The sequence below is a fragment of the Oreochromis niloticus genome, linkage group LG16, assembly GCF_001858045.2.
Source record: "Oreochromis niloticus isolate F11D_XX linkage group LG16, O_niloticus_UMD_NMBU, whole genome shotgun sequence".
NCBI lineage: Eukaryota > Metazoa > Chordata > Actinopteri > Cichliformes > Cichlidae > Oreochromis > Oreochromis niloticus.
The window spans coordinates 17,523,986-17,547,494 of record NC_031987.2 but is presented as its reverse complement, the minus strand read 5'-3'; the positions used below and the strand labels follow the sequence as shown (position 1 = coordinate 17,547,494).

Below are 23,509 nucleotides of genomic sequence, written 5' to 3'. Positions count from 1 at the left end.
CAACAAACAACGTCATACAATCCTTAATCAGCAGAACTGCAAATCAAAAGACTTGCAGTTCGGCACTCCTTGAAATGATGGCATTGCAATTTTCAGGCCCATTACAAAAAAAGGAGCATGAATACCTTCCCATGAGACTACAGATCCCAAAGGGGGAAAAAAAATCCCACCTGTGGCTGTCTTTGATAAAGTGGACATCTCTTCTGACTTCTCCTTTGGGGGCTGCAGTTAGCAGGGCATCAACTTTCATAACTAAGTCACTGGCACTGAGGGGAAAAAAGTTCAGTTTGTCATTTTTTTAAAGCATTTGTGTTAGTGAAAATGTTAAACAGCCCTTGCACAACATAATATCAAGCTTTAAACAGGCAGAGTCACGCTTTAATCAGGCTTAAAACTGAGAAAGTGATATTTCTTCATCACAGAATACTTTCAAACATTTGATACATGAGGAAAAAATAAAATCCAACACTAACAGATAATTCTAGACAAACTTAATGCAAAAGTGACACAGAGAGAACGCTTAAACAGATGCACAAATTTCTATCACAGACACTAAAAAGAGACAAGTAGGCCAAAAAGAAATACAAACATACTGCTTTGGCTTCATTCCCATCTGTTTAACTCTGGCTTTGACTTTCTCTGCAGAACCGCTCAGAGTAATCTTTTCCAGCAAGTGGAAATCCTCCACAGTGAATTCTTCCTGCTCTTCAAACGGACCAAGGATCTAACATGAGGAAAATAACACAGTCAGAACACGACTTTTCCCATTCTTATCTCGCCATGTATTATTTACAACTTTCCCAGGGGATGTTAAATGTAATGTGATTGTGACACAGCGTTTTATCCACTTAAAGTCACGGTATTCAGTGAGGCTGCCTGGTTTTTCTATTCTGGGAGAAGAGCCCTACCACTGCAGCAGAGCAAAGTAAGATAATATTAATTGTTACTGCCATCACAGAGACTGGCCTCTTTATCCATGGTTGTCAGCATTGCTGTTGCTGAGACATCAGTCATCAGCTCTGTACACACGTACAGTGAGCGCGTGCACACACACACACACACACACACACACACACACACACACACACACACACTGCCATGCCTGCCACTTGTGACCTTTGAGAAACAGACATCATGCTGATATGACAGTGCTAAGAAAGCACTCTGAAAACACTAGAGGGGAAAAATCCTCTAAAAGTGCAGCTGCATGGAGAATCTTTCTGTGCTGTAGCAAACAACACCACCAGTGCTTCTTGTCACTGGCAATAAAATGTTTTCTATTCAAGAGAAGCAATCTAAAGAATCAGCTGCCTGTCAAACTAACTATTTTTCAAGTCACAAGGAAATTGACAGTTGGTGAGTCTCAAGTCAAAAACCGTATCCCAGTGAAACTTCTTACAAGAAGAAGTCTTCATCTTCTAGATCATTAGTTGCCAAATTAATGTCACAATGAATTTTGAACAGGGCAATAGTTTCATTAAGTTATTCGTATACTGAAATTAAACATCTAAAACAGTTTAATACATTTTCAAAGCTGGATGTGTTACTTTTAAAGAACAGAGGTAGATATTAATCATGTGATTAATTTTGTGTGATTTTCTAACAACACTTTTGTACTGCTTATTAATTTACTGTGGATTTCAGAATCTGTAAAAACTGCGTTACTACATTAAGGGAGAGAAGCTTTGAGTTAAAATGAGCTGAACTGTGGCTGGCGACTTGTTCAGACTGTGGTCACACACACAGTTTATTTATTGTGTTTCTGATTAGAATATTGGGAAGTTGCTTATGCACAGAAAATATGACACTATTGCACACATTTGCTTCCTCCTTGTGTAGCATGACTGCAGGGCTTTTCCTGCTTATGAAATTTTCGAGCACCAAAGAGCTTTGGCTTTCGGCCAGAGAAAAATCACCAGGACTGAGTTTTTATGTAAGTGGGGTTACATTTACTCATGAGTCTTTACCCATATGACAAAAATAACAGGACAAGTCAGGTTACACAGCCGTAAGTATATGTGTTCAGTCATTAGTGGCGTAGTTCTTTTGGACCGAGGAAAAACCCTGGATTTTCTGCCATTGATCTCATTGACTGCATCCACTGTCAGTTTTTAACTATGCATAAGATGGAGCCCACTCACCCTCCCATTGCTGATCACTGCACGCTGTCCAGGATTGAGTTTCAGTACATCTTGACAGAATAACTGCTGAGTGTGGATAAAATCAACTTCAAGGGTGTTGAATTTTTTCTCAAAGGCATCCACATCCATGCCCTACAGCAGAAAAACAAAAGTTTGTTTACAATGTCAGATAAATTGATTGCATCGCTGGCTAACACATTTCTGAAGAATATGTGATGTAATCCATAGTTTGTGGTCAACTGAAATATCCAATAATGCAGCTGAAAGACATTTCTCCCATTCCAGCCTGTCCAAAAAAATAAAGAGTGATGCATTGGCATAAAAATGATGTATGTGAGACAAAAAAAAAAAATATTCACAGAATCATTGATGCCTCGCATCAGCACAATCACTGCAGTTTTCAAACATAAAATATTTCAGCCAGACCTGTCAGAAATGCACATATGTGAAAATGAGATTAATCAATTTGTAATTAATATAACAAACTCCTAATTAAACCCCTGCCAGTTTTGTCTATAACAAATTAGGTTTGGGAGTGTGGAGGGTTTGTGGAGTCAGGTTATTAGTTTCTCCAACATTTCTCTCCTCAGGAGAACAGGTGAAATACCAATAATGTCAGCACAATCCAGTCAGCAAGTCTGTCTGGCAGCCAATAATAAACTCATATCCCTTGGCTTTGGGTCTCAAGTCACACTGCTACATCCTACCTATCACCCCATCTCTATTTCCAGCCTATTCTCTCCCAATTGTGAAAGGCTAGTATAACTGAGGAGAACTTCATTATGGTAGGTCCTAAATAAAAAAAACCCTACATAATCTACTGCATAACTGATGGTGAATATACTCCATCAGCTGATTTGTTGATTAGTGGCTGAGAATTTGCTTGCGTATGCACAATCCTTTGTGGGTGGTTACTGTGCATTACAGCATGAAGACGGCAGAATGCTTTAGTTCTGCCTTAAAGCAGCAGTGATGGTCAGGCTTGGCTGAAAACATGTGGATCACATAACCAGAAACTGTGAGCAGTTGGCTATTTATCAGCTCCAGGAGACCATGTTTACACCAGCACATTTTAGTTAAAGATTCATAGTGTGTAGCGGTCTTTCAATGGCCTCAGTGACATTTCAAGTGGAACTGACAGTGAGTAGGCTGTTTGCCTGCATGTGTCATGCGTGCTGTAAATGCATTCCGTTAGTTGATGTTCAGGAGAGAGATGAGAGAATGGGCTCATCAATCACTATTTTCCCTGACTGCGCACTTTTTCTTCTTCTACCTCCATTAAACCATTTCACCTAATCAAATATATTATTAAATACTGTTATCAGTTATATCAGAGCAAAGCAACCTTCTTACCACGTGACGCACTTGGTACGAAACTGAAGTTCTTTCTTTGGACAAGTAAACTTTGATAAGGTAGCCATGCACAAGATTCAAGTTAATCTAAGCTTTGGGTCTCTAAAATAGATAAAGTTCTAACAGTTTTAACTGCTGTCTACTTTATAAATGCACACGGATTGCCAGCATCTTGCCATCAGTCTGAATGAGTCTTTGTCAATGACTCAACTCAATTCAGGTCATATTCTGGTTATATTTCTATAGATCAGAAAGGGTGCTGAACACAAATGTAATAGTTATATGCAATAGTTAATAGGCAGCAAAGGATCTATAGATATACAATTTTCAACAATTTATCATAATTATTCGCAGGTGTATTATCAGAGATAGATTGTATGAAATTGCCAATTTGATCCCAGTCAATCACAGACTGATATCAGACTGATAGCCGACTGACTCCATGTTATGCCAAGATTTATGGCCAGTTTTAATGACAGTGTTCCTAGGATCGACAATCTTATTGTGCAACAAAAAAATAACTGTGATAACTTTATCTTACTGAATAAAACAAATATTTGACAAAGATTAATTTTGAGGACATAGTTTGCAGTTAAAAAAGGTGACAAATTAAAATGTGTGTTATCGGAGCACTGATAATATTGCTCCAATAACTCCAATAGCACATATATAATATATGTTAAAAATCACAATATCATACTGTGAGTGAAATATTGCGATAATATAATATCACATGGTGTCTGGTGATTCCCACCTCTACTTAACATCAACATGAATATAACACATCCAAAATATTTAGATAGATGGATTGTTGGCGGCTATACATAGATTACACGATCTATGTCTACATTTGGAAATAGCTGGATTTAAACAAAGACCTATTTGATCAAATAAAAAATCAAAAAGTAAAAAAAGGAGTGTGAAAAAAAACAAGCTCTTATATTAGATTTTCCTCAGCTGATCAGTGTATTGCCACCTTCAAGGTAAAACTCAGGTCATGTGGTTCCACTGTGATTTAAAGTAATGATTCTAATATAAAAGAATATATATAAAAAGGTGCAAACAAAATATGTGGAGTCTGAAAAGAAAAGAAAAGAAAAGAAAAGAAAAGAAAAGAAAAGAAAAGAAAAGAAAAGAAAAGAAAAAACTGCATTCTTTAATCCCCTCTTTACCTGCATCAGTAAGTCTTTCATCTTGGTCCCCTGCTGGAGGAGTTGGCTGCTCTCCTCTTTTAGGAGTTTATGCACAAACTCTGCCGCAGCCTTATTCTTCTGGGTGAGGAGAGAGGCCCAGATAGCCCTGTACAGCACAGTGTTATCGTCGTAGGGTTTTTCACTGGGGTTATCTATCACCCCCACACGCACTCCAGGACTGGCCTTCTGCTCGCACACACACACACACACACACACACACACACACACACGCACGCACGCACGCACACACACACATAAACATAGCGGCACTATAATTCACAGTAATAGCAGACATGCTCATATATCCAGCTACCACATATGTCACTGATGAAGAGCTCTCAGAAAATAGTGCTTTAAAGTAAAGATCTCACCTTTTCAACCTAATCTACCACTAATGATCTTTAAATGACAAAAAGAACATTTGCTTTATTACGTTATTCATCTGTAGACTATCACCACACCATATTTCAGTTAAGATGCATCTACACTGATGATTTTTTGTGAGAGCACACAGCAGAAAATGACATTTTAATTATAGTTTTTGTTATGAACCTGCCATGATAATCACCACCAAAACCATTTTAGAGTTCTACCCCCCTTCCACTTCTATTTGATTTTTTTAGTGCACAAGTTCTGTTGCTTTAAGGATAAGTTAGAGTACTAGATTTATCTGTTATGCCTCCCAAGATGTCCTGTGTACAACCTAAATTATAACATAAATTAAAGAAGTGAAAAGAACAGTATTGATTTTACTTACCAGGTGTTTCAGAGCATTGATCAAGAGTTTTCGTCCTGACACCTTCTGAAAATCCCCAGCTACCCACAGAGTTACAGGAGTCATCCCGTCCTCATCTGAGGTAAAAGAGCAAAATCTTTATAGAACACTTAACAGAACAGTGAGTACAATACAAATAAGAACCATTGCCATTACTGTAAACCATTATAAACTCCAGAATCTACTTCATATTCTTTAGCTTTCTAATCATAAGTCCCCCATTATCCCCAAGAGCAGTCTAATATTTGGTTTCTAGTGTCCTGTTCTTTCCTGTTCTTCAGCTGCAGCCGTCTGTTCTCTCTTTGAGTGTAAGGTGTAGCAGCTTCAACCATGTCTGGCTCTTCTTCTTCACAAGTTGTTTTGCTCACAGAAGTGTGGCAGATTTTTTTTGTTTGTTTGTTTGTTTTGTTTTTGTGCCACCCTAGGGACTGTTTTTCATTAAATCCCAGGAGAACAGTGGGATTTTTGTTTTTTGTTTTTTTCGTTTTTAGATGTTCAGATTCGGTACCAACAATCATTGCACAGCTAAAGGCACTTAGATCCCATCTGTTCCCCATTCTAATGTTTGGTTAACATAACATTTTGGCCACGTTTGTACTCTTTTATGTACTGAGGTACAGCATTAATGGGATAGTATGCAGGTGCAGCTGATTAGTTAGCCACAGCAAGTATAATCACTTCACCGGTAGAGGACATATTTATTTATGAAGAATTCAATCTCTCAATGTTGACCTAAATGTTTACACAGCTTTCAAAGAGTGTGTCTTGTAAAAGGTCTTACTCTGTCTATACACTGATAATCACATGACATTGAGAGGGGAATGAAATGTAGTTATTATAGTGAATGTTCAGTTTGTGTCAGAGGTGAGAGAGACTAAGACATCTGGCACAGAGTGTCACATATTATAGAAGAACCTTGCCACCTGTCATGGTTATATTCCCCCCCCGAGCCAGTCAGCCAGTCCTTCAGAAAAGCAGGCAGTTGGCCCGACAGCTAGTCCACAGAGAGAGAATGGCAATCAGCCTCCTCTGAAACACTGCAGCTAGACTCTGGGCCCGAGCAGCAAAATGCAGCTCTGATGACCATTTAGACTGCTGGCCAAAAGCCAGTCAGAAGACCCAGCAATGATTTTGCTGGAGGCACAGCCTGCCAGCCCTAATAAAACCCAGTTTTATATTTTCATACATCAGCAAAGCAGTGTGGGATTCAATTTGTTTATAAAAAATGCTAATTTACAGATACACCTTGTATTAATGTAGAGTAGTTATTCCAGTTTATACAGCATTATATTTCTAAATATGAGATTTCACTTGAAATAGTGTTTACTGGGAAAGCAAACCAAAAAGAAGTGACTTCTTACCACTATTTGTAAAGTACTTCATTCTCTTCGCAATCACTGCCGTTTTGTCTCTGGTGTCCACATAAGAAAACATATATGTGTCTTCCCAATCATCTGCAACTGCATATAAAGGGAAGTATAACATAAGAGGAATGTAAACAGTGGCATCCATATTTTATGGCATAGAACAAGGAGCACAGGTCACCTGGAGTGGCTGTGAGGTCAAGGTACTTTCGGTCACTGCTTAAAATAAGAGGGTTCATCCTGGGAACCACATTGGCTTGTTCCATTAGATAGTCTACCACATCTGAGCCTTCAGATAACTGGCCCTATAAGGTGAAGGACATAAAGTGTGTTAGTTACATAACTGACAGCATTAACAAATTGCCACCGGTGCAGTTCCCCAGTGCTTGAGTACTTCAGTTCACTCATGTCTGGGTTTTTCCTGACTCAAAGTGGGCCTTTGGGAAATTAATCATTATTGGTCCACATATAATTAAGGTAATGAGTATGCATTGCTTTACTTAACAGAAGTCTTATGAATTTCCCTCTAATTTCTTCCCATTTGAAAAATAAAACTGTATTTTGTCACTCAGTAAATTAATCTCCATTCAAAGAAAACTGCTTAAAAAGATGTTTTTAATGACATTGCTGCTAATTTTGGTCAGCACCAGATTTTTTTTATATGCAGGGCAAACCTGCCTATATATGAATGTAATAGTTTCACCTCTCATTACAAAAAAACGTTGGTTTCATAAGCTGAATATGAAGAGTGAGTCTCTTTTCATGCAGATGCATCATACCATAAAGACAGCTCTCTGAAAGGCAGTAGTAGTGTCCATTATGCGCTGAAGGATGACTGTTTCCAGCTCCTCTGGGTCCATCTCATCAGGGCTCAAAGGGACGCCATTAAATAAAGCCAAAGGCAGGGCACCTAAGCCGCTCTTTTTGTAGAAGAGCGCACCATCCTACAGCCAACAAAAGTTAAAATCAGACCTGCTGCTCTTCATCAATCATACGTTATTACTTTCACTTTCAATTAACAAAAAAACTTGTACATCTTACCTTTCTTTTATCATCATACTCTGATTCAACTCCTAGAATCCTTTCAGAATTGGCTTTTGGGAATTTTCTCTTCAGGTAAGCAGTGATTGTATCAGCAGACAGCGTCTCCCCTACATCGACTTTGCTATACAGCTGCAAGAGAGTAGCAAGTAAGTTCAGACTTGACCATCACGGTCTTCAGATCCCTATCAGTGTCTGTACTTTCCACCTCAATTTTAAAAAGTGGATAGCTGAGGAAAAATACCACTGACTCATCTATTTCAACAATGTCTCAAACTGTAGGATAACACAAGTAAAAAATTATGCAACTGGTTTCTTAGGCACGCAGAGATATGAGCTGGCAAGAAACACTTGCTAAAACAACAGAGATTTATATATGCGATATACTTACTGAGACCACAGACATCAGAGCCTGGGGTAAATCATACTCGTCTGCAATGTAATTCAGCAGTCGGTAAAATCCAACCCCTGCATCTGAGAAGCCATCAATCTCATCTTTGGTGTTGACAACAAACACAAATCCAATTCTGTAGAAACGGGACAAAACAAGTATTCAATTTGCAGGTGAAATGAGACTCACTAGCTGGTAAAGATTATGAATGCCAAGAGCGGACCATATAAACAGCTGTGGAGGTGTGAAAAATTGCAGCATCTACCTCAGGGGGATCTTATGCTTGTAGAAAAGCTCTGCTAGCTTCACGAGCTCACCACTTTCTTCCTGCAGTGGATCTAAGAACAGCACCTAACAGCAGAGGTATCGTTATCAACCCCTGGTCGTAAAGCTTTGCAAACAACTGTGTGCCAACCTGACTTACACATGAAGCAAACTTTAGAAAAAAACAAAACAAAAACCAACACATCCGCAAGTTGAACCCAGGCAAACTAGAAAAACAGAGACAGTGATTTAATTTTTTTTTATTTTGTCTGACAAATCCTAAGAAATGTACAGTTTAAATGTATAATAAAGACCTGTCTCAGCTCCATTTCCTTTATTACCCACACCACTTTTTTTTTCTTTATTTCATTAATGCAGTGTAAACAAATAGGAAATGCAAAGTCCAGCTGACTAGTACTCAAACCATGTACTTATTTGTGAATTTACTGGCTCGTCTCTCACTTGGTACTTCAGTTGTTCTGATAAACTCACCAGGTTAAAGAAATTGCGTCTGATCTGCCGGATGACTCCGGGAAAGGTGGCTCTGAGGAGCTCCTGTACACCAGTTGGCCAGCTTCGGTACATTAGGTCATTCTCAATGTCATTTATCCACTAAAGTGTACAGGTTCAGGGCGCAGAGGAGTTAGTGGGAAAATATTCACTAGTTAATAATAACAGTAAGAAATACATTATTTATCCCAAAGGTGCAGCCAAAATATGAAAAATAACAGAGAGATTAAATATTTATATATAACAGAGACATTTAATTTCTAAATGTGGGATTTTATAGAGATATACACTTGAAATTTGGGGTTTAGCTTCACTCACAACAGCAACTGTACATTTTACTTCACATTGATGATACAGTGTAGTAATAAGCATAAGTAATAAGCAAAATAAGCAACATCCTCTGCCAAGGCCTATGTTCTATTTCAAAATTTTAAAGAAAGTGATCCAGAGCTGTTAAATTTATTGGGTTACTCCTTTTCCCACGTTTGAAAATCAGCTTGGTAGTTTTGTGTAATCTTGCTGAAAAACAAACAAATGGCACCAATCATGCAACACGTACTCCTCAGCAGAGGAATTACATACATGCAAATAAAGCAAGTAGAATGCCAGTGAAGCTGGCTAGTTTTGATGTATATAAAATCACATGTATGACTGTTCTTAAGTTCTTCCATCAGAGAAAACTATTGGACCCTTTAAACACTTTTTTTAAATAACCAACCAGAATCAGATGCATAATGATCCATCTGGCAATAATAATGGTCTTTCTCTGTGTAACTATGACGCCTCTTTACAGTCCAAGTCTCTGCCTCACCAGCAGACTATCGGTATAGCTCTTACACACTCTCTCTATTTTTCCTGTCACCCTCTTTCATAAAAGATACACTCCATACTCTTAGTCTCTGCAGGGGAAATGCAAGTTGACAAATATTTTAGTTGAGGGTGGACAGGCTTAATATTGTCATATATTTCTGACATTTTTATGGTACTTAATGTAATAAAATTGCCAGAGGCATCAAATGAAAACTTGCAAGTTTTTAATTTGATAACTTTTCCTGGCTAATTTCCAACTTAATAAATGAGGTTCCTGGATAGCTCAAGATTGTTGCAATACGCCGATGACTGCTCTACTAATTTCCTACTTTAGTATCCCTAAACAAGAACACGTGTGTTGATCTGGGAATATAGTCCTTTTAGACATGACTTACCATTATAGCTGGGTGTCTGATATCTAAGGCATAACTGTCATCCACAGCGTTCACAGGTAATCTCAGCAGCTTATCTTGATGTTCTCCTTTTATGCCTAGATTATGTAGACCCTCTAAGACCTTGGCCTCTGACTTAAGTATGTCCCAGATGCTGAAAGTGCAAAATGATGTGTTAGTCTTTCACACTATCTTTGTGTCAGTATATATGCATTGCACCAAATGCTTTACCTCTATCAGAGAGTGTCTTTTATTAATGCAATTTATTGTGTCCTTTCTTTAAAACATATTATTTTGTTTATAACAAGTGACATTCACTACAAGTGGTAGTTATTATGCAATATTTCTATCAGGAAAAACATGAAAAATATAGCCCCAGCCAGATACATTAAACCAGATATTCATTCATTGATATAATCATATATTATATCTGTGGTATTGAAAGCGATATTCAATATACCATGATGGAAAATGTTTTCTTTGTCCACAAAATATAAGTCAGAGAAGCCCTGCACTTTTATCTTGCTAACACCATTAAAAAAGTAATTCAGCCAGAGCCAATGAGACAACCAGCTAAAAGAAGACAGCACCATTTGTGAGTGAGAAGGACGGGTTATTCTGTCCAAGAGGAAAAAAATGTGAAGCTGACATTCATGTATCCATATTGTGGAAAATGACAATTCAAACCACATCAAATATTAGGATTTAATACATATTGAAAACTTAAAATTACTACAGCAAGTCATGATCTTATTGCACCAAGATCACCCTAGGTCTGGTGCTTCCAGGGGAGAGCACAGGCATATGACTGTACCTTCCTGCTGTGTTCCTACCTGAAGGGATTGTGAATGTCCAGATCAATGTGCAGCCCGTTGATGAAGAGCTCACCGTCTCCTGGGTGAACACCAATGGTCTCACTGAGGTGCTGAAAGAACAAGCTCAGAGTGTTAGTTGAATCCCAAAAGCCCTAAATGATTGATTCTAACATTAATGTCTGATCTTTTCACATGAAAAGATATGCACTGAGACTACAGAAATAAGTAAGGCTCAAGCGCACAGAGAGTAGGAGAAAAGCAAAAATAAAATGTCAAATTTATTGTGGAATTTATATGACACAGAGATTAGAAACTCATTCTCTAAAATAGAATGTGTGCAATGGCAACAGATATTATCAAAGACAGCAACTACGCTATCACGCAGGAACACTGCTTATGATATCGCACCTTTTGGTTCTCCTCAATTTCTTTTCTCATTTCCTGCTTTACAGCCACTCTTGTCAGTGATCTGTGGGAACAGTAAAACATGTACAGTCACCATCAGCTTTTACCGCATCCCCAGCCGGCAGTAAAATGCCAGTTTTAATTTCCAAAAACCTGTGGGTCCTCAAGATGGTGCGTTTGCAGTCAATTCCCTGTAAACACCCGACTCTTACTCAGCACTTTTTGAAGTTATTACAAGCTGCCGGTTCCAAAATAAGCAAACATCTTTTAAAAAAACTGATTAGATCCCTGTACAACAAATTATTTACATTCATTGCAGGGTTACAAATTGTCACAGAAAGGAGTAATAATGCTCAAATAAATGGGGCTATAAAAGGAATACTTTATGTGCACTTTAAGAACAGCATCTGTTTGGCCAAGATTCATATAGAGCAGGGCTTTGACAGGAATTGTGAAACCACATAAAATATGTTAACCATTGAGCAAGAAAAAAATAATAATAGGATGAATTTTCTTACCTGGCTTTGCTTGGAAAGTTCTGACTGAGATCTCGCATGAGCTTCAAAGCATCAAACTTTGGTGCAGACATGATTCTAGAAGCTGCCTGGAAACTCAAATCTACACAGATCGAACAAAAGAAATGATCAACATTTATACATCTATGAATGCAAAGGTAAAGTCAAAGTTGGCTATGAGCCTTTCAAGCTCTATTTTCTTTTAAATAAATAACACTAGAAGGGACACCTGCACAACTTAAGTGTATTTCCTATGCAGATGATGCAATAATCTACACAGCTGCATTCTCTTCTCTGCCACAGGTTCCAGACGATCCTTCAAGAACTGCAATCCTCTTTGTAACATTTGGCTAAAATTGTTACGAAAACTCACAGAATTCTCAGTGTATGCAGACCATTAAGGGGCATTTAAAAAGAAAGAGCACGGCAGCAATGTAGCAGCAAATGAATGCCTATTAAATTTAGCGATGGCAGCTGTGTAGCACAATGTGTATTTTTGGTGGTTACACCTTTAGCATTAAAGCTGCATTAAATACAGGAAGGCAGTGAGCTTTTATTTTAAGAGTGTGTCTTCAGCTTATAGATCAGCACAGTGTTGTGAAAACTCGTGTTGTTCAGTGAGTTTGTGTAACATGGGCTGTTGCACATTTACAGAATACAGTTAACTGTGGTCATGACCATCAAAATAAAAATTGTAGGCACTCGGACATCCACTCAGAGCCTCGTCCTCACCGTCTGATGACAAAATTCACATCACTCAGACCCAGGCAGAAGCAAGTGAATTCAACACTATAACAACCCTTTAAGTTTCCAAAGCAGATCTCCAATCACATATGCACCATTTTCACACTGCTTTCATTCTAGCTGCTGTTTATAGTGCAATGTCACAACATCCACTCCATGAACAGTTCCACATATGTTGTGGACTTAGTGCAGCCAAACAATTGCCACCTACCAATGAGTACTTTATAATCTGATTTCTTGGCCCTTATTAAGTTTAATGTGACATTAGCAGCGGTACATATTTTTACACAGAAATAATGTTAAACTCCCTCCCTCTCCTTATGATATTGCTTCTGTAGATCACTGCTCTACAGGGTACCCAAGATTTGTTCAGAACTTGGTAGAACAGCCTTCTTTGATTTTATGACCTGGTCACGAAGTAACCTTCAAAACACACTAAGGCTCAATAATTTTCTCTCCCTGGGGGAACTTGAAACGCTGATTTAAAAAAAAACAAAAAAACAAACAAACTGTGCAAGTAAAAAGCTGGATTTTACTCCATGTATCTGCAATCCTTTCCTTGTTTTAATGTGTCCCAGGTTGGCTTTTGTTGTGATTTTACAATTTTTGTAACCTTGCAATGCTGAGCTTTCTTAGCCAAGACTCCCTTGAAAAACAGATTTTTACCCCAACATAGTTCCTGGTTGAATAAATGTTACATTAAAAAATAAAAATTAAAAAAAATTCACCTGCACTTCATCAGTAATAAAACATACACAGTGAAGGCCTCGCCTTTGATCCTCTTTTCAGTGTCAATAAATCTCAGCTTTTTCTTAGTGCATGATAATAGCAAATGCAGACAGACATTAAAAATATCCTCAAACTGTTGTCAACAGTACTGAAATGAAAAAAACTGATACCTTGCATTTCCCACACTTTTAGAGGGGCCATGTCATTGGTACTCTCGAGAAGATGTTTGCGAAGCTCAACAAGATGCTCCTGGAGTTCAGGATGAGATTTCCTTAAGAGAGATAAAAGAAAAACAGAAAGACACGATGCAAGGTGAGGATTTCTTCTTGACTCCTAATCAAGTGGTGTCAAATACACAGTGACAAAAACAACAGAAAAAATAAACGATTAAAACATCTTTAGGACTGATAATATATTACTTACTTTAATGTCCCAAAAAGAAATCCTTGGACTTCATCATTATCATCATCCTCCACATTTATAACTGTCTTTGAATCTATAAAGCAAGAGATTCATGTTTACTTGCCTGAGAAACAGAGTTCAACACACAATGTTGAATAAATCACTAACTGACCTTTTACTTCAGTGTCATCCACAGCTTTGTATTCTGTGCTTTTGATAGCCAACTCAACACCATACCCAGATAAAAGCATCTTTTGAGGCTTTGGATTCTGTATCAAATAAAAGCAAAGCAATGTAAAACAGTGCAGAGTTTAATGTGAATTAGACCATATACAGAAGATATTTTCTGACTATATGTACCCACTATACTCTATGTGAACAAAACTACATTCAAACACATTTGAAGTAGAATGCATCACACTGGGTGAGTTTCGGCTTGAGACTGTCACTGGATGCCATCTTTGTAATAAATTCAATTTTTTCCCTGGTCAACTATAACTGGAGTTATGAAGTGGAAAATGTCTCGAAGCAACAACGGCTTAGCCACAACAGAACCCGCTGACACTAGTGACACGCTGACTAGTGCTGACACATTATAAACTTCCTATAGAAGTGAGAGATAATGACAGCACAAAGATCACCCTGGGTAAAGCCAGAATCGATGTAAAGTAAGTCTCCAGCAGACACTTCATTCTCTAATTACATTTGTTTCAGTGTTTGAATGGCACATCTTTAAGCCCATATCTAGGTGCCCACATACCTGTGGCAAAGCATGTTGCCTGTTTATAGATTTTTCAAGACTACAGTCAGTGAAAGTTATAGACTATGAAACAGTTTATCTGTGCGAACAAAAAGCACACAAACTGACACGTACAGCAGCAGATACACTGACATTCAACCTTGACACCTGTGTCACCCAGACACTGCTTCAATCTTTCACAAGCGTAACGAGGAAACTTCCACACCTACACACTGCTTTTCTTCAAGAAAAGCACATTTCCTACTTTCAAAGGCATCTGTTTGTCCGTTAGTTTTTAGAAATCTGTTCATTCTTCCCCTGAACATTGGTCAGTCATACATGTTGTTCAGCACTGCCCATTTGATCAGGAAAAACTATGAGGAACAACATTTTTTTCATGACAGAAAATATAACTAATGGTTAAAAAGACTGTTTACAGTAAAGTGTTATTTCAGCCAGTATGGCCCCTGATGAGCAAGTGTTCTTAACAAAGTAGATTACAGTAGATGCAATAGATTTATTCGTTTGACCTGTAGTTTATAAGAAGCATCTTGTATTCAGTAACAGTGTGTCTGTAACGTTATCTGAAGTTAGTATTTCTTTGGGGTGGGGTGGGGGGCAGATTCTTGAAGTAAACTGATCAGTAAACACAAACGCTGCCAATGCCCTGTCTCACCATTTTGAAGAGAGTGATGTGGCTCTGCACCAAAATGTAATTGGTGCTTTTTCTGGCCATCTTTCATCATGAAATTTGGCTTGGTTTTTTTTTTTTTTTTGCATAATCCTGCTAGGAGTGAAACTTCAGTGAAAACATAACCTCTGTGACAGAGTTAATTTAAAAAGAAGGAAAAACAAAACAGCAGCGAGAAACAACAAACATGCAGTCGGCACTCTAGCTTTAATTTTTAAAAAAAGCTAATCAAATGCTACTAATGGAACAACTGCTAACACATCACAGAAGATTTGAAGCTAGTGTTCATTTTACTTTGAGTCAGGTATCTGTGAGTGAATAGTTGTCTGTTTCTCTGTGTTAGCCAGGGTGTTCACTGCCTTTCACTCCATAACAGCTTGAATAGGCTCCAGCCCTTCCAAGACCCTGAACTGGATAAGTGCAGCAGCATGGATAGATGGATGAATTTACAGTCTGATAAAAACAAAATGGTTTATGACTCTATGGATACCTTCCCACTTTATAAAAACTCTGATGAAGGAGATTTTTTATAACTCATCCACCTAGATGCTAGAGTTAGGAGTGTGTCTAGACATAAGCAGCTGGAGCTGATGGGTGTCTTTAGGCCTCACCTCCAGTACTTCCAGTTATTAGACTTTTTTACTGTGTGCGGAGATTGTGTATAATGAATTCTCAGGCTTATGTTAATTGCTTGCTGTGTGGTACAGACCATCCAAGAGGTTTGTGCTTCAGTTTTGGAAAGTGAAATTCTATTATTGTACTAGTCTGTTACCTGCCACACTAATGTGTGTATCTGTGTATTGCACCCACACAGTTTGCCAGCACAGGATCCAGCTTGCCTACCAAACTATCAAGCATTGGCTGACAACTTAGCACCTTACCCTTTCACCTGAATAAGTTAACTTCTGGATCCAAAAAGCCCACATAGCAGCAGCTAAAAGAAACTTCAAAACACAGAATTCAAAACTATTCAGTGGCTGCTGTGGCTACTTCTATTGTTTTATGCTGTCTTTGATGCTAATTCTAAGTGAGCAGGATGAACTGTGTTTGAGCGGTAGCAGTGCTGTTCAAACACAGTTTCCTTAAAGAGATTTACTAAAGAGAAGTTTCCTGTTGTATCACTGATTAGCAGTAATCAGTGATCATGAGAAAAAAAATATACACAAAGATGGCATCAAAGTTTCATTTTAATTTCACTGTTGGAAATGAATCTAATTTACTTATTTTTTAAATACATAATTAAACAAAAAGAAGTCTGTTAAAATGAATTCTACCAAAACAGCAGAGAGCAAGAGTCACAATTTATTTGTCACTGCTGCTCTGATAACACTAGTTCATCAAATAATTTCAAAGTTCATTTAGAATTTTTTTTATTCTCTACAATTAACTACGTCTACAAAAATATTTATATATATTAATAATAATTAATAAGTGGAATGTAAGTTATTCACTGAGAGTTAAGGCAAAGCAGTGGGGGAGGAGGGTATATTTCTACTCACCGCTACAAAATGACGCAGCACATATGTAAGTGTGCCCTTTTCAGCTTTCTCTGACAGCGCCTTGTGAAAAGAAGTGAACTTCTTTGTTCCAATCTCCGCATACAAGATCACAACTGGCACATCTGTTTTATTGACCCCTGGATATGTGTGATCGTTCTTGTATAAATATGGTTTTGGCCTGTGAACATTTGGAAAATGTGGTTAAAGATATCCCAGAGCTAAACATTGATAGGTGAAAGCATCAAATATTAAAAACACAATTTTAAAAAGTTTCACATAAATAAATAAATAAATTCAAACTTCCATGTTACCTGCCTGCAGCTGCCTTAAGGAGCTTCTTGATGTCCTTGGTGCTGCAGCTGTGTTGCCCATGGATGGAGACAAAGGCTGGGCAAGCCTCAGGCGGAGGCTCATCTTTGGCTATCTGTTATGAACAGAAGGGAGAAAAAGAATGTTTGGTAAAGTAATGGCTACAACATAACCTTACTAAAGCCAGAGTTTGGTCCCCACCTGAATTACTCGTTTTAAAATACATGTGATTATACCGCGACCACTTCTCTACTTTTAAGGTTAGGCATAAAAGTTTCATTTCGATAAAAGTGTTTAGTTAGGGCTGGATCAGTTGAGCCCTTATGCTGCTACAGTTTCAGGTTGCTGGGAGATATCTTATGATGCGCTGAGCTTGTCTTTTCCAATCTCCTCTGTTTTTAAACCCCCTTATTTCCCACTTCTGAAATTCATAAAGAAAATGTTCTTCTACTTTTTCTTTTCATTTTTGTATTGTTTTGTTTGTTGTTCATCATACTTTCTGTGACCCCCCAGTAGAGTGCTGCCACGCCGTGAGCTTGGCTCTCCCAGGGTGGGGTCTCTCCCTGTTAAAAACAGTTCTTCCTCCGCAACACTGCTAGGTGCTTGCCTATAGAGGATCGCCTGGATTTACAAAGTGCCTTGAAATGACTGGTGTTTTAAACTGGATCTGTATAAATTAAACTGAACTGAGTTGAAAATATTACTTTATAACACTTTGATCAGAACATACCTGCTGGGATGCATGAACAGCTGGTGAATAGGAGCGCAGGGCGAGAGCAAATTTGAGAAGATTAACTTGAAGATCTGTGAGGAACTGTCCGGCTTTCTTAATGATCAAGTTGTAGTACGAGCGCACCGACTCTGTAGAATAAACAGTGGTGGGACAAAAACTCAAAACTCAGTTCAATGAGTTACACCTCTTCAAATAAAAGTAATAGTTTAATGTAAAAATAGACATACCTCCGTGCTTGTATACAGTAAGTTCTTTTACAGTGTCGACAAACTGCCAGAATTTCTCATTCCCATCTTCTCCAATAAATTCGCTGCACATGAAAATACGTAAGTATAATAAGCAAACATTATTTTACTCCTCAGCAGTTAAAACTACAGACCACCAAAATCATTAATTTCTGGAAGTAACTGTGCACATATCCACTGTAACTCATCATACATCATTAAACAAGATAAAGGATCAAGGTTTTTACTACGACTATTTAAACACACAAACTAATTATATATGAACATTTCTACGAGGTTACCAAAGAGACTGGCATAACTAACACTGATCATAAAATCGTCTCACACTATTTTGAAACAGGAGAGGCCACAAAGAAGGATGCAACAGAGAAGACAGACATTCCAGCTTTAAGCGTATCAACTTTACCAGAAGTACACCAATAGGGATAGAGCGAAGTTATATTTTAAGTTGACTTCAAAAAGTTAAAGGCAGTAAAATTACATTAAATCAATAAATAACCATAAAAATCTGAATAACCTTCCAAGAGTAATAAAGTAGAACATTTTTGTGGTGATTTTTTACATAAGTGTCCTTCAGAAATCATAATAAGGCAACTCATAACATAAACAAAGTGATGTTTATATTTGGTCCCCATGAAAGCGGCCTTGCTTGGTGACACTTGTGATTTAATTTGAAAGATAAATGGTTCTGTGCTGAATAATAAATAATAATATAAATGTGAGAATTAAGGTTTTCTAAATGTTTCAATACTGTTTTCTACTGTGATAAACACAGTGAAATAACTTCTGCCTATTACTTAAAGTCAATTGTAAATAGACTGCAGAATGCACTTTTCAAATTGTTAGGTCTGTGATGGGATTAATCATTCTGGATGATGGTTGTCAATATAACGAGATTCATTTTTCCACAAATGATATTCTGTTTTAGTTTAGCTACAATGTAACACAAGAAAGTCTTTCAAAAAAGCTAAATGGCGTTAAACTACAATGTATTTACGACCATGAGCACAGTTACCGTGGAGGACATTTAAGCTGTGACCTTTATCTGGTAATAAAATATACTATTATAAAGCTCCTTAATTGCAGTGATTTAAAAAAAACAAACAAACAAAAAGAAGTAGGAAAGGGAGAATAGAGTTTCCTAGTAATATTCGTGGAACTTTCAGCCCAAGGTTGGCTGAATCACCAAAATTAGTGCTATTATCCATCAGTCTGCAAGGAAAATTTTGGTGAAGGTTTTGGTTACGAAAACATTAGAACGGTGTTGAGTTAATGTAAGAAGTGAAAGAATTAGTAGTGGATAAATAAATAAATACATTAATTAATAGCAATCAGTAACTACTTTAATACTAAATAAATAATTTCAGTTTGCTTTCAGGTGAATGCAGTGCAAAAATAGAAATCATTCTATATTTCTAGTCTCTGGTCCTGACCTGTCTCTGGGAAGTGTAATGAGATTTTATTTTCTGTTTAGGACATTTAAAGATTAAAATACAAACCGCAGATTAATAAAAGATAAAAATAGTGCATTTAGGAGGAGGGGCTTTAACCTGGCTGTGCCCCGTTTTATTGCACATATGCATTTCCAAGAAAAGTACTGTACCTCGTCTCCAGGAGGAAAGGCGTCATGCTCCACTTGGCTTTAAGACTGGCAGTGACGCCTTTGGGGGCTGATATTACGTGATTTATGTTCAGCAGCAGTAGCGACAGCACAATAACGCTCCTCATTGTCGCGATGGAACATGAACCTATAGCAGTGGTAGAGAGCAAAAAGGTACGCCGTCAGTTCAGCTTTTGAGACGTGCCAATGAGTGCCACGTAGTTACTCTGAGTTATTATCTCAACCTCAAAGCCAACACATGCACACACGCACACATACTCGTCGGAAGAAAAAAAAAAACAGCTCGCAAGATTATGGGAGATGCTAGAAACATGAGAGGTGCTCGTTAGCCAAGGAGAGTAATAATAAAATAACGTCTCCTCATAAGGGTCAGGCAACGGAGTGAAGTTAACTTAGCTGCAGACTACAAGTCAGCTGCCGTGACATGAACTAAAACATCCCAGCAGCGTGATTTAACTAACGGAGACCACGAGCATGGGTTGCCACAAACACGTAACAGTGGACAGACTATTATTTAGCTACAGTGTTGCCAGTAACATAGAGCTCACCCAGTCAGTGATGCTAGTGGTTTCCATGCAAAGCAAAGGGCTTCATTCAGCTGGATATTTTGGGCAGCTAACAGCCTGTACGGCTAGCCTGTTACCGGGGTTGCGGGGTGTCGAGGTGTCTCGCGCGGACCGTTATTCCTTCCCGAAAGAACCGGAAACCGGAACACAAAACGTGGGCTTTAATTATTTTCAAACACCGTTTTTTATATTGTTTATAGAGACCAAGCGAGAAAGGTCGTTGTATAATTAAATTAAATTAGATGATAATGTGGCAAATTATTCTGGCACATTGGCAGACAGCTAAAGAGACAGACGCTGAAGCTCAAACATGTTGTAGCAACACTAGTAGTGAGTGATGCGTGTGTGTGTGTGTGTGTGTGCGTGTGTGTTTGTTGAATCTCCAGTGTGAATCTCCAGACACTTCCTGTAGGCTGTGGAAAGGAAAAATCCAAAACAGTGAATCCAAAAATTAACCCAAGTTGTTACATTACGTTTAGAATAAGTTAGTTTTTGTAGCCTTCATAATGATAGTGATAATAATAATAATCATTATAATAATAATGTTATAGATTATTTGAACTACTTTAAAGCTATATCAATTATCCATTCATTCCTCTTTTTAGTTTTTATTAGATTTCCCTAAAGATCAGTAAAGGTATCTAAATCAGTGCACAAAAGATTGTTATGTATACTTTTTTGTTTGTTTGTTTGTTTGTTTTTTTGGGGGGGGGTCGTTTTTTGGTTTCTGTTTTTTTTTTTGTGACCCTACTTTGCAAATGTACCCGCAGAGAGACATTGTTGTTTTCACATGCTTGTCTTGTCTTCACATGACCGGTAAGGTATTATGTCCAAAATGTGCATACTATTTTGTGGGGAAGCAGACTATTCCTTTAAACTCAATTTCGACATCACTTTAAAAGTGCATTTAAGCCTTTCTAAATTTAATAGCCATCAAAACGTCACTATAAGGGCAGTTAGCCAATATAGTGACACAAAAATAATAGGGTTACATGACTGAGCTGCAGATAATGGGAGAATAACAGGGTGCGCAAAGGAAAAGAGATAGATAGATAGATAGATAGATAGATAGATAGATAGATAGATAGATAGATAGATAGATAGATAGATAGATAGATAGATAGATAGGTTGGAAGGTCTTTGTATTTAAATGTGAATAAATCTCAGTATTGTCTCCGTTCAATATCCGTGTGGGCTTCTGGCTTTGCACTGTGTTAAACAAGATTATGGGATGGACGGGATGGGATGAGGAGCTTTCCCAGCCCAACCGCGACGAGAGCATAACGCCTATTTGTCGGCTCGGATGCAGCAGCATCCTCTCAAACGCACTGCTTCAGTACAGTCAGTCAGTTCTGTCTCAACCCGTAAACGATGCCGTACCCTGCCGGAGGATTCATGCAGCCCAACAAGAAGCCGTGCGACATTTCTGCAGAAATAAGTATGAAGATGCACTGAACCACACTGTGATTTACACTGCATGGGACCAGCACTAGAAAGAAAGAGGGAGTCAAACTAAAAACTCTCTCCTCCGACTCCTTCGTTTTCAACTTGATACCGAGGCATGGGAGTCGTCGGCTTGGATGCAGCTCCACACCGGCTTCAGAAGTTGGACAGGCAGAGATTTAATTGCCATGACTCTTGAATACGGACAGGACTTCCAACGCAGTGCAGACGGCGTGCAGTATTTTAGAGTCCTTAAGGTGGGCTTCTCATTTTGTCTGAGTGTCTTTGGAGAGTGTTATCTGATCAACGTGTTGCGTTTAAAATATAGACATCTTTAATCTGTCTGAGGCATGGAGGAACATTGATCTCCGAAGTGTCCACGGGTGCTCCTTATTATTCACAGTAACGGAATGAAGACACTATCTTGATATGATGGATGATAGATCCAGTAAGCTCATTTTAGTTCCTATTTTAGCTGTCCTTTTTGTTATGATAGGTTATCAGTACATATGTCCCGCTGGCAGTAATTCATGCCACTTTAAGACTGAGGAGAAATTTAGAGGGGTGAGTCTACTTTCAACCCCTTATCAGGACAGCGATGATTTCTACAGAGATCAAGACCTGGAGGATGACAGCCCTCCGAAACTATCGTCGAAATTCAACTTCACTGAAAGAGACCTTGACAGACACGTGGAGTTCAACATCAAAGGGGACGACGTGATAGTGTTTTTGCACATCCAGAAGACCGGGGGGACGACTTTCGGGAGGCACTTGGTGAGGAATATTCGCTTGGAGCAGCCGTGCGACTGCAAGCCAGGGCAGAAGAAATGCACGTGCCACCGACCGGGGAAAGATGAGTCCTGGCTCTTCTCCCGGTTCTCTACGGGCTGGAGCTGCGGACTGCATGCAGACTGGACCGAGCTTACGAACTGTGTCCCTGTCATTATGGATAAGAAGGAGGCCCGGAGGAATAAAAGGTAACGCGTGAGAGTCTCATACAGAGATGCACCCAGTCCCCACAACCCTGGGGGATGCAAAACAATAATGCCCAGTTAAACCATGTGACCATAAAACCCTTAATGAATTCAAAATATAAGTTTTGCCTTTAAGGAAAATGCACTGCCTCTCTTGAGTGGAGAAATAAGGGGGGATGGAATGGGCACAGGATGGGATGGGTAGGTCTACTCATTGCTATTTCCCTGGAGGGCTTATGCAGTTGTCATATTAGGTACAGTATAGTGTACATGAACTTTTTAGGCATCCCCTGTAAGAGGTGAAACTGGAGATAGCTTCTGTAGCTCACTGTAACAACATTCATATACTGTTTTTAAACCTCTAAAATATAAATCTCCTGCAAACAGTTAACAGTTAATTGTGCTTAATTGTGCTAAACACCTATCCAAATAACTACTAATATAACTACTTATATAATTCAAATAAATCTCCAGTGATACAACCTCCTGAAAATGAACAGAGAATTCTATAAAAGCCACATACTCTGAATCATTCTTTGCCCAACTTTTATCCTTGAGGTGTTGATAAAGTTGTTAAAAAGCTCATGCTCGAGTGCAACTCCTACATCAGTAGCTACTCACAATTCTCTGTGCACCCTTGGCCTTTATGTCTTGCGGTGATGAGTCCCTCTGAGGTGTTTTTTTTTTTTTCTTTGTTGTTGTTGTTGGCACACAAAAGCAGTGCGCCACTCCTGTACCACATTAAGTCTCCTCATTTGAAGCCATCTTTACTTCATGACCGAGTTCGAATTTTTCCAGGATGTTTGTTTGTTTGTTTGGTTCCTGTGAGGTGTGATGTCATCTCA

The 23,509-nt window shown here is 38.4% G+C and overlaps 2 protein-coding genes across 5 annotated transcripts in view; one reads left to right on the top strand and one right to left on the bottom strand.

The window, feature by feature from the left end:
- uggt2 (UDP-glucose glycoprotein glucosyltransferase 2) overlaps nt 1–20,383 on the bottom strand; it is a 42,528-nt gene extending 22,145 nt beyond the window's left edge. For all 4 annotated transcript variants that reach the window (XR_001224598.3, XM_013272664.3, XM_013272665.3 and 1 more), the window contains exons 1-25: nt 20,230–20,383; nt 19,664–19,808; nt 18,043–18,125; nt 17,813–17,943; nt 17,085–17,197; nt 16,774–16,951; nt 14,017–14,113; nt 13,866–13,938; nt 13,613–13,713; nt 11,973–12,072; nt 11,458–11,518; nt 11,068–11,159; nt 10,238–10,388; nt 9,015–9,134; nt 8,524–8,609; nt 8,259–8,394; nt 7,868–7,999; nt 7,606–7,770; nt 7,008–7,131; nt 6,824–6,922; nt 5,445–5,539; nt 4,667–4,873; nt 2,142–2,273; nt 594–724; nt 171–266 (exon numbers count right to left, since the gene is read on the bottom strand). Coding sequence is in view for 3 of the 4 variants with exons in the window: in XM_013272664.3 (XP_013128118.1) it covers nt 171–266; nt 594–724; nt 2,142–2,273; nt 4,667–4,873; nt 5,445–5,539; nt 6,824–6,922; nt 7,008–7,131; nt 7,606–7,770; nt 7,868–7,999; nt 8,259–8,394; nt 8,524–8,609; nt 9,015–9,134; nt 10,238–10,388; nt 11,068–11,159; nt 11,458–11,518; nt 11,973–12,072; nt 13,613–13,713; nt 13,866–13,938; nt 14,017–14,113; nt 16,774–16,951; nt 17,085–17,197; nt 17,813–17,943; nt 18,043–18,125; nt 19,664–19,788 (2,828 nt within the window). In the remaining variant the exon portion in view is untranslated. The remainder of the gene's footprint in view (nt 1–170; nt 267–593; nt 725–2,141; nt 2,274–4,666; nt 4,874–5,444; nt 5,540–6,823; nt 6,923–7,007; nt 7,132–7,605; nt 7,771–7,867; nt 8,000–8,258; nt 8,395–8,523; nt 8,610–9,014; nt 9,135–10,237; nt 10,389–11,067; nt 11,160–11,457; nt 11,519–11,972; nt 12,073–13,612; nt 13,714–13,865; nt 13,939–14,016; nt 14,114–16,773; nt 16,952–17,084; nt 17,198–17,812; nt 17,944–18,042; nt 18,126–19,663; nt 19,809–20,229) is intronic.
- Nucleotides 20,384–21,391: 1,008 nt separating this feature from the next.
- Nucleotides 21,392–23,509, top strand: part of hs6st3b (heparan sulfate 6-O-sulfotransferase 3b) — a 78,712-nt gene continuing 76,594 nt past the window's right edge. Inside the window, exon 1 of the mRNA XM_003447359.4 lies at nt 21,392–22,667. Within this exon, the coding sequence (XP_003447407.2) occupies nt 22,120–22,667 (548 nt within the window). The 5' untranslated portion in view covers nt 21,392–22,119. The remainder of the gene's footprint in view (nt 22,668–23,509) is intronic.